Raw genomic sequence first — 11578 nt, forward strand, 5'->3', positions numbered from 1 at the left:
ATCGATCAAGTACTTCCAGTCATCTATGGACATCTCTTGAAATGGATGATGATATGCGTCTAATCCAGCTTCCAATGTCTTTGTATAGAAATTGTTCATTCTCCATTTCCAATCTTTGTATATTAGATTTGCCTTTTCTTGAAAAATTTGCTCAACTAACTCGGTGCCCTCAACGCCATTTTCGGTGACTTTAAATTTGTCCTACGAACATATATGAGAGAATTCACTAACAGAATGCAATCTGCAGTCTTTATATTATGAGGGTGTTATGCTGGTAACCATTCAAATTTGACATTCTTACCCGGACTGCTTGTAGGACAGCACGTTTCAAGTCATCACTACCATCATTCCACGAGGCGTAAAATCCCTGAATAGGACATATCCACCTAATTTGTGTCCCTAGTTCACTTGCCACCTTGTTTGCATTTATTCCACAAAACGCTCTCATTTCTGGCATCACATAAGCTGAGATCCTCTCCCCTTTATTCTCAACAATTATCCTTCTAATTCTTTTTCCACGTGTTGGCCCTCGCACACACCACCGCTTTGCTGAAGGTGCACCTGTAAACTAACAGTAAATAAGCCAAGTGGCTACAAGGATCTAAGCCAAGAGCTAAAAGAAAAATGGACTGATTGGGCCATAACAAACACCACATGTTTGGGAGTGAAACACATGCAAAAGAGAGTGATTGGCAGCAACTGAACTGGACAGTAGCAGCAGTAAGAAAAGTGATTGGACTCCTAAGCATTACAAAAGCATTACAAAAGTGATATGGAAGTAACGGACAGAACTGTACAGTTGCTGGACAGAACAGCAACATCCAAAACAGGATTCAAAGCAACAAAATACCAAAGCTGGACAGAAAATGCAGACAAGGAGATACAGACAAAACAGAATAGAAACTGGTAATTATAAGGAGATACAAACAGTCCAGTTCAGAAATGAAAGTGTCCACAACGGTTAACATCAAATGAATACGCTAACCATAACTAACACTACTGGAACTACACAAATGTGCTGACCAAAAGCAGACAAATGCCCATCAATAATACACTTGAAAACAGTAGAAGCGAACCACAGTGCAACTAGCAGAAACAGTAGCAGTAGCAGAAGCAGAATAACAACTACAACAAGTTAGCATTAGCTTGTAGCATAACTTGGACAGAACCATGTGTACTAGTAGCATTAGCTCCACAATGCAACTAGCTGGACATGAAGCATAACGGACAGAACCATGTGTACTAGTAGAAGTAAGAATGTACAAGTACACAAATGGGATCCAATACTAAGCCAAGCATTGCAAAAGGTTGAGAACTTTGTGTAATATGCAAGAAAACTTGGGACCGTATGTATGTTTCTGAACAGCTCCAATGTAATGGATGCGAAGACCAACATGCAGAGTGCAGACAAAACAGCATGGAGATCCATCAATTGACACTTCCAATTTGATATAAGAAAAACATTTGTTGCCATTCTTAACTATTGTTAACATCAGAAGAACGAATAAAAAGTAAAAGAATGATGAATATATAACTAGCGTGGCCAATTTTCCCCCAAAAATGAGCAGGGTCCTCATAGTTCTGCACTTTTTTTTGGTAAAGAAGCCAAATGTCTTTCCAGATGAACCATGACCAATGCGGTTTTTACTTCACAATTATGTCAGCAAGTTTCAAACATTCAGCATATTACATACTTTTTTCTATCGTAGAGCTGCTCTACGTTCTGCAGATGAGTCAGAGAGTCTGATTGTGGCAAGAACTGATTCTAGAACCTTGTATGATTGAAAGTGTCCACAAATCCTCATGCTTACTTCTAACGCTGAACTATAATGGACTCAACTCAAGTTTCGAAGAGACTCTTACGTCAGAAACGTTATGATTTTGTTACAATCAAAACTACATGTTAGAAGCCAATGGATGTGCCACCATAAAAAAATAGCTTTCCATACTCTCCTAGCCAGAATACATAGGATAAAGATATGGTCAGGTGATTCTCCCATTTAGAGTGTGCAGATTTAACTGAGAATGTGACATCATTGTTGTTTAATGGTCTTATCCACAGGTCTGGTCATTAGTGCTTGTGATCTTTGCATGATCGGCACGTCAATGATTCAAATTCCTCAAATACATGACATGACAGATTCAACTCATACAAAAGGCATGTAGTGAGATACATATAGAAAGGGAGGGAGGGGGAGAGAGAGAGAGAGAGATACAGGTGCATTAACCTGAAGCACTAGCATGGGTAGAAGGAGATGAAACAGTCAAAGGAGTAGATGTCAGAATCTCTGAAGCGGGTGTTAGAGCTTCTGTTTCAACTCGTACTGCTGCAGTGTTACGCATTGTGCTTGTCGAGTTAGAAGATGCACTGCTCTTTTTTGATCCAGGAGGCATGATGCAATCTGTCAAATTTTGAAACACTCCATTTACATACAAGCATATCAAAGAAGTGAATTATAATGAGAGATATGTAAGACAAACAATGTGCAAATTATGAGGTATGTAGCATATGACAAACAATTAATAACCATATTGCTCAAGAAGTCAATTACACTGAACCTTTGTCACCCATATGTAAGCATAGATGTAGATAACTCTAGATCAGAAAACAAAATACAATTTTTTTTTTTTGGATAACTCTAGCTAATTGGGTAGCAGTTAAAGCTGCTACAAGCATCATTAAAATCCAGCACTACCAATTGACAAGTAAAGCATAACACCATCAATATCAAAACCATCATAAGCAGCTTCATAGTAGGAGCTGCACTAGTGGAATCTAAATCCAGATTCTTCAAGAACCAAGTATAAGATGCATACACAATTGCATTTCAATCCATCAATAGCACCACATGCAGCTCAACCTGTTAGCATAGAATCACAACTGGCCACCACCAACAGAAACAGATTTAGAAGCAAACACTACTTGAATTCAGCACTAGAATTCTCTACTTGAACACAGCGTGACTAGCTAACCACAAAAGATAGTAGCCACCAACACAAACCTACATTTGATCTTCCAAGGGACATCCCCCAAGGCTAGGAAATGAACAAAATCAATTGAAGTGGACAAATCAATGGGCCACATACAACAGCAAAGTAGCTAAAACTAATTTCGGCAGTTAATCTTAGGTACAAGTAGGGACCACCAAATTTCTTGGTACATTAAGCTTCTATGTCAAAATCATCATCAGAATCACTATGATTTTCTTCATCTTCTTCATCGTCTAGATCAGACATTAAGTTTTCTTCATACTCATCGCTATGATATTCTTCCTCACTAGTAATTGCAGGTTCAATATCATTTCTCCGCAAAGAGGATACGATGGGAGGATCTTCAACGACAATTGTTGGAACCTCAGTAGTTATTTCCTGCTGGAAAACTTCATTGGGAGACCCGCTGGTTTCCAAACTTGCCGTCTCTGGGACATTCCAGATTCCTCGACGGTGAATTTATTCTACTACTTTCCAATGCTCACCCAACTTGGTATCTGCAATGTAGAAAACTTGTTGGACTTGACTTGGAAAAACGAATGGGTCATCCTTATACCATCGACTTCTTACATCAATACTTGAGCAATGTGCATCAACCCGAAAAAATCTACTACAACCGGAATTGTACCATTCACACTGGAACAAAACAACTCGATGATCGAATAAATAGGCCATTTCCCATACTTTGGTTAAGAAACCGTAAAAGTTTATTGTCTGCCCTTCATGCTCCCCTTCCACTACCACCCCACTATTCTGAGTTGTATGACGGTTGTCCCGTTGAATAGTAAGGAAACGGACGCCATTAGAAATGCACCCTGAATATGTGTTTATTATTGGCCTGGGTCCGTTGGCCAATGACCATAACTCATTAGTTGCTTCTGGAGACCCTTGCTTCCGCAATTCATTCACCTACATTAAAAATTACTATTATGCTACTTTAAATAAACATAGCTTAATGCGACAAATGAGAAAATTTAATTTTGTATGTCTTACATGCCGTTTGAACCACTGAGGAAACTCTTTGCGTTGTCTCTTCGCAATGTCAAGTGTATTGCCATTTCCTAACAAATTCTTGTGTATCCTAATTAACATAGAGAATTATGAATGATGATAAAACCACAACCAAATATAGAAAAAAAAATTGTTGTAAATACGTACTCTAGATATGGTTCTACTTTAGGGCTATTGTTCAAGACAAACCAATGAGCCATGTCACGTTGGTCAACAGGTACATCAGGTGCTCTCCGAATTATACTAAAGGGACGGATTTGCTGAGTGAAAGCCCTTAACCCCACATCATGCTCACCACCATCGTCAATCCGCTCTTGGCGATTAAACACTGTCTCAATTCCATCGAGATACATAGAACAAAAGGTTGTACATTCTTTACAAACATAAGCCTCCACAATTGAACCTTCAGGATGAGCTTTATTGCCAACTAATTTTTTCAAAACTCCAAGTAGTCTATACAAAATACCACAGTATTAGGTTATGGTTCTATGATTATAGCTAAATGACACAATTAGTACAATAGGTATACATACCTTTCAATGGGGTACATCCATCAATAATGCACTGGCCCTCCTAGTTTAAGCTCGCGAGGCAGGTGAATAGCCAAGTGTACCATTACGTCAAAGAAAGCGGGAGGGAAAATCTTTTCAAACTTGCAAAGCACAAGTATAATGTTCTCCTGAAGTTTATCCAAATCGCTCTTCCTCACTGTTTTTGAGCACAACTGTTGGTAGAAGCTACTGAACTCAAATAACGCGGTTCCAATTTCCTTGTTCAAATAGCCACGCATACCAATCGGGAGAAGCCTTTGCAAAAGGACATGACAATCATGACTTTTGAGCCCCGATAGCTTGCCACCACGAGTGTTCACACATTTAGAGATGTTTGCAGCATATCCATCTGGGTACTTGATCGATTTCAAGAAATTGCAAAAGCCTTCTCTCTCTTTCGCTGATAATGTGTACATGCCCGGGGGCTCTTCAAATGACCCATTTGCACGCTTCTTTAGGTGCAACTCCTTGCGTAATTCCTAATCCTCCAAATCCTTGCGTGCCTTTTCCGTATCCTAGTTCTTTCCATCTATGCCCAAAAATGTCCCCAACAAATTTTCACATATGTTCTTCCCTATGTGCATGACATTGAGATTCCATCGAAGATTGAGAAACTCAAAGTAAGGGAGCTCAAACAAAATGCTTTTCTTTCCCCAATTCAAATTTTTCTCAAACTCATCTCTTTTTCTTTTCTTGTTGTTACTTGGATGTTTCCCAAACGGCTCGTATGTCCCTGAGTTAATTTGTTCTAATATTTCTTGGCCCGACAACTCCACAGGTCTGGTCCTATCCTCAAATTTACCGTTAAAGAGCTTGCTCCTTCGCCAAATGTGGTTCTCAGGTAGCCAGCGGCGTGCACCCAAATATCCAATCTTACTCCTCAACTTAACTGATGAGAAATCACAATTGCAAATGGGACAAGCCAAATAACCCTTCGTAGACCACCCAGACATCATCCCATATGCAGGAAAGTCGTGGATGGTCCAAAACACACATGCACGCATCGTAAATGTTTTTCCAGTAGAGGCATCATAAGTTTGTACACCATTCTTCTACAACTCTTTCAACTCATCAACTAACGGACGCAAGTAAACATCAATATCTTTTCCAATGGATGATGGACCAGGAATAAGCAGTGACATGAAGCAAAAGGGTTCTTTCATGCACTTCCACGGGGGGAGATTGTAAGGCACCATGATTACCGGCCACATACTATATGATTGACTCATGTGTCCAAAGGGATTGAAACCATCAGTAGCCATCCCAAGCCTCACATTTCGTGGTTCAGCAGCAAAATCGGGAAATCGCTCATCAAAGTTCTTCCATTCCTGAGCATCAGCCGGATGACGCAATTCGTCATCATCTACACGTTTGTCTTTATGCCATCTTATATCAGGAGCTATTTTCTCACAACAATATAGCCTTTGTAGTCTAGGAGTCAATGGTAAGTACCGCAATATCTTGCGGGGGATCTTTTTACCTGTACCATCGTTCACCTTGTACCTAGGCTCATTACACTTTGGGCAATTTTCCATATTTGCATTCTCCTTCCAAAAGAGTGCGCAGTCATTTATGCATGCATGAATAGGCACATATCCCAAACCCAAATCCCTTAAGAATTTCTTCGCTTCATAAGTGTTCCAAGGAATAGCCTCATCATAGTCTGATCGCATCCCTTTAATAATATTCATCATAATATGGAACGTGTCATTCGGCATCTTCTTGTAGACTTTAACATGAAGCAACTCAACAATGAATGCTAGCACAGTCTTTTCACATCCAGGATAAATTTTACGTTGAGCAGCATTGAACAACTTATCGAAACTCCGGACATTGCCCCTCCCAAGATTAGCAGGCAATTCATCGCTATCGTCATCCAAAAGGCCACCAACAAAGACCTGTTCCAACATATTTTGCAATGGGTTACCATCCTTAGGGACCTCCCCTCCAGTTTCATCCCCAATACCTTCATTGGGGTGATGATGGTCATCATCATATGCTTGAGGTGTGGGAACAAATTCCCCATGGTGCACCCAAGTCTTGTAAGAAGAGTCAAATCCTTTCCGTATCAAATGGATCTTAACTGCAAAGCTATGTTTTCTGCCATTTAGACAATCATTACATGGACACCGAATCTCAGGCTGTGGTCCTAAATTCGCCATCGCAAATTGTAGGAAAGATTCCACCCCTAGTATATACTCTCTACTTGCCAACCTATTTCTTCTTATCGTCATCCAACTCTTGTCCATTACTTATAACCTAGAAAATTAATTAAAGGTTACACAACGTTGCTATGTTTTTTTCACAACACTACATATGGCCAAAGTATATGCACAAAATAGAAAGGAATAAATAATGAAGCATAAGAACACCGTCAAAAGAACAATTGTTATTCATTCACTTCCAATAACAACTGTTACTATCCACATGTTCAGAACAAATGTTTTTTCCCTTCCATGCAATCAGAGCAGTAAACCATTTAAGAGAATAATGGTATATCAGTTTTTTTTGTTTTTGTTTTTGAAGTTAGAATTGTCACGTTTTTCGGCCCTTTTTGAACTTTAAACGTGGAACAAATAAACGTACAACAAAACTAACATGCACTAATAAACCCGCCTTTATTGTTAGCTTCTTCTTTTTTTTGTCCATTTCCTTGACGATATTCAAATGACTGGATTTTAATTCGCAAAAAAAAACCATCACGACATCATAGTAGTGGGGTTATCCTCAAGTATCAGGTCTTTCTATTCTTGCAGCAAAAACATTTGCACTGCCTATGAGACTATGACCAAAAAATGTTATATGGAATAGAAATTCTGGAAGCAAAAGACAATAACAAAGCTAAACTCACTATAACGAATCCAAAGCAAATGACAGCAAGTCATTAATGGCAGCTGTGATACAAAGAGCTCGAATAAACACAATAAGAAACATGACAATGAAAAATGTTCAACAGGCAGCACATTTTGACTCAACCAAACAAAAAACTTAAGGAACACAAAAAATAGCAAGGTAGAACACTTGAAATGCCAAAAAAACAGCCATGTACCAGGACTCAAGTTTCAGAAAATATTATGCCAACAACTGGCATAATGGCTAAAGCAATATCCAGAACCTCACATGGTTGGGGGTCAATAAAGGTGTGCCTTAGAATAAAGAAAAATCAGTATGATGCCCATGTCATCAGAAGTACCAGAAAGTCAAGAACAAAAATTAATCAAACACAACAAAGTGAACAAAAACTTACAAGCTAACATATTTTACTAGCTAATCGAAAATATTACTCAACCACAATGATAACCTTACAAGATAAGAAGTGCAGATCCACTTATAAGTTGAGATCCATGTGCACGTTCAGAAACACGCAGCGGCAGAATGTTTCTCAACATGACCTTCAGTATAATTTCATTCTTTATTTTCGCCTCCTAAGGTGAGGGGGAAATAAAGTATCGCTCATTACATATCTTCCCATAATTATTTGTTAGCATGCTGAAATGTGTTGTGATCTACTGTACAGAACTACGGGTAGATCAATACAGTAAAAGCTAAAAGATAGAGTACATGTACGACTGGGATACGGCCGGAAAAATAGAGTTCTTATATTTAGAGGTAGGTGTTACATATAGTAAGTATTCATAAAATTAAGGTAATAGTGACATGACTTAATTAAAAAGAAAAAAGGTAAGACCTAATCCAAAAATAATCCCGCTTTTCAATGCCAAACTTAAGGTACAAATAAGATTCAAATGTCATTATGCCAACCAAATAATAGACCAAAATCTTAATTCTACGAGCATGCTATGCGTAGGAAAAAGTCTTGTGACGTTAGCTTCATTTTTACGTAAAACAAAATACTATTTGGGATGTGGTACGACTTAGGTATTTATTGGAAAAAGTATGAGGTACGGCAAAAACAATACAAAAAAAACTTCGGTAAGTACTGTCGTGCCCTCAATCCTTTTAATCATTGTATCCATTACTATGAGTCTATGATTAATAACTCCCTTTTGCTTAGCCTAAAAAAAAAAACTATCTCCTGCTCTACGGACAGCAGCACCAACTAGAAAGTTTATAGCCACCCTTCATCAGATCATAGTCTAAAGCAAGGACAAGCAGCACCAACTAGAAAGTCTATAGCCACACTTCATCACATCATCAATAGTACGAATGGAGACTCTAAAGCAGTTGGCAAGAGAGAAAATAAAACTCCACATTTATTGGTACTACATACTTCCGTGTAATCTTCTTTTCTTTTCTTTCTTGCTAAGTCCATGCAATATTCTTAGGAAAAGGATTTCTTGTCCCCCAAAGAATCGATTATCCATAGGACCTAACCAATAATTTCATTAGTATTACAACGATTCCACCTCATCATAGGACATAGGGCCCATGCCCACACGCACAAAAGAAAAACAAAAAAAAACCTGAGTAAGCCCCCAAAAAGGAAAGAAAGATAACCAAAAAAAAAAAAAGAGACAAAGAAAAATTGGTTGGGAGGGGAGGATGTGTTTGTGGTTCTGCTGCCTTGTTACGAGAAAGTTCATGGGATTCGTCTTGCTTTAAGTGTGTATTGTGCTCACTATAGGAAGATTTCTTTTTCAAGTTTTTTCTTTATCTCAACACGAGATATTGTATGATCGGTGTCCTTTTTACTTCTTTTTAGGTGGGACTTAAAGGAGAGTACCTTGGACTTGGTAACGTAAGTCTTGCGAATAGTTCAGTATGGATTCAGGGCAGTGCCATTCCATTTAATGAAAGTTTGATATGGTACAAGGTATGTGGATCAGACAACGTCTCATAATTATGGAACATGAAACAATATTGAATAAAATTGGTTGGTTATTTTGTCTGCATTTCTCATATAAAATTGCTGTTGGACAAAGCCAAAATTTTTTGGACGAAAAATTCCAGTACTGAAGCTTTGAGGCCCTGGGACTTGGGTAGGAGTATCAAGTACTAAGGAACCCAACCCACACTAAGTCATTCAAGAAACTCACACTCATAGCCCCCTGCTCCCATTTTGGAGCAACCTAATGAAGTCTAGAACACACACTTAGAGAAAGACACTCTCAAGTAGTATGTTACCGAGGCATCTTCGACCATCAGCAGGCACAAAACTCTCCTTCTCAACAAGTTTGGCCTACCCTTCCTAATACCATTTGACAACCCACCCCATACAACTCTAAACATCGAATGGTATTCAGCCTATGGTCGACACCAAAACTGGAATCAATCTCCAGTGGACAAATAATTTGTAGGCCCAATTACTGTAAAAGGGATCCCCACCGCATCGAGCCTCCAAATAATCTCCCTGGATTACAACTTATTTCATTTGCATATAATCTCCCTGTATTACAACTTTGGTTGCACTTGTAGCATAGCGATACTTATTCGTAAAGTTTGAAAATGCTTTCAAACAGTATGTTACTCGGCCACTTTTGGGTCAAACAGTACTGAAACACATTTTTTTCAAGAAATTTCACACTACCGATGCTTAACAAAACTCTAACATACATCTTTGACCAATAGTTCGGCAATAGGGCAAACCAAGATTAAGAGAGCAATAAATCAAATCAGTAATTAATGTGACAGTAAATTTGGGGGTTCAATGTGGTACATTTTTCACCATATAACAGTCACATGCAAAACCCAGATTATAAGAGAAATCAACCAAATCAGTAGATAATCAAAATATTCAACACATGCAAAACAAAGACTGAGCTTGGATTGTACCTGTTGAGGAAAAGCAGAGCGACCTCAGCCTTGAATAACGAAGACTGGGCTCTGATTTCTGATGTAGTTCGAGGAGAGAACACGGTTACAACGAGGACGGCATTGGGGAGACAGAGACAGCGAGCTGTGTTGGGCGTTGGAGAGAGAGAGAGAGAGAGAACTCCAGATTATGCGCCCATTCTCCTGCAATATTCATTCACGCCAACAACTATATGAAAGCTACGGTTGAGTCCCAGCCGCCAAATTGGAAAACCGAGTAAACCCAATTGATTTTTTCGTTTGAGCACTAAAAACCCAAGTCGATTTGTTCATTTGGAGCACTGAAATCCCAGATTGTAGCCGGGGGTAGAGAGAGAGAGAGAGTGAGTGAGTGAGTACCTAGCAGGAGCGAGCGATAGAGAGACACAACGGCTCGACCGCGGCTGGAAATGCAAAGTCGGAGGAGAGGGGTTTTCGTCGGGGGGTTTGATTGAGAGGAGCAGGAGGATCTGAGACCACAGTCGGAGGAGTGAGGGATTTTTGTCGAGGGTGTGGCAGCGGCGGCGGTGCTGAACGGTGGAGACCGCGCCTGGAGAGAGCGGTTGAGAGACCACGGTTGGAGCAAGGGTCAGAGGTTCGATTGAGAGTGGAATGGACCGATTGACGATGCGTGAAGGAGATAAAGGAAGGGTATAACTGGATGGGTTTCGATAACATGTAACGGCGCCGTTTCATATTATAAAATATTTGCCGACTAAATATTTAGTCGGAAATTACCTAAATCCCGCCATTTTTTTTCCGCAAAAAATTCAGATTGGCGCAAAAATTGTATCATTACCGACCAAAAATTAATTAGTCGGTGATTTTTTTGTCTTAGCCGACTAAATATTTAGTAGGGAATAATTCTTTGAGTCGGAATACCTTGCTACGTCTAAAAATATACATTAAAGTCTTATAACACACCACCCAAGCCCCACTTGAGATTTTTTTGCTCGATCAGAACCATTTATCTTCTCTAATATTATCTGTTAGATCATTCTTACTAATATTACAGATGATTTGTTTCCGTTAGACAATTGATCAAACAAAAAATACCATTTTTCTAATGAATTCACGTCTCGATAAAGGCATATTCTAAACTTGATTGAGCCGCAAATTTACTGGAATGAATAATTCAACAAGTGCAAGAAAATCAACGATCTTGATCGTCAAGATTGTCTCGCGATCTTGTGGCTACTATAATAACAAGTACAACATAAGAATTAGTTAACTATCAAATACATCAAACATATATATAGTTAAGGTAACTGTTG

General features: G+C 39.0%; 1 protein-coding gene across 2 annotated transcripts; it reads right to left on the bottom strand.

Moving 5' to 3' along the window:
* Positions 1–18: 18 nt before the first annotated feature.
* Positions 19–10916, bottom strand: LOC131328847 (uncharacterized). 2 transcript variants are annotated; one of them, XM_058361803.1, is made up of 5 exons: positions 10665–10916; positions 10287–10469; positions 6040–6812; positions 2229–2402; positions 19–561 (listed from the first exon to the last, which is right to left on the bottom strand). In XM_058361803.1, exons 3-5 carry the CDS (start codon positions 6800–6802, stop codon positions 251–253), a joined length of 1248 nt encoding a protein of 415 aa, XP_058217786.1. In that variant the 5' UTR covers positions 6803–6812; positions 10287–10469; positions 10665–10916; the 3' UTR covers positions 19–250. The 2 variants fall into 2 exon arrangements, with proteins under 2 accessions (XP_058217786.1, XP_058217787.1); XM_058361804.1 differs by having other exon boundaries at positions 10287–10494.
* Between the last annotated feature and the right edge of the window lie 662 nt (positions 10917–11578).

Source organism: Rhododendron vialii, chromosome 6a (genome assembly GCF_030253575.1).
Source record: "Rhododendron vialii isolate Sample 1 chromosome 6a, ASM3025357v1".
Lineage (NCBI taxonomy): Eukaryota > Viridiplantae > Streptophyta > Magnoliopsida > Ericales > Ericaceae > Rhododendron > Rhododendron vialii.

Bases quoted from the DNA above. Each gene is read 5' to 3' on its own strand.
- LOC131328847 (XM_058361803.1), bottom strand. From the start codon at position 6,802: ATGGACAAGAGTTGGATGACGATAAGAAGAAATAGGTTGGCAAGTAGA. The intron at 2,403-6,039 runs GTACAGGTAAAA...AAAATTTGACAG, and splicing joins TAGGTACAAGGTGAACGATG to ATTGCATCATGCCTCCTGGA. The intron at 562-2,228 runs GTTAATGCACCT...GTTAGTTTACAG, and splicing joins TACCCATGCTAGTGCTTCAG to GTGCACCTTCAGCAAAGCGG.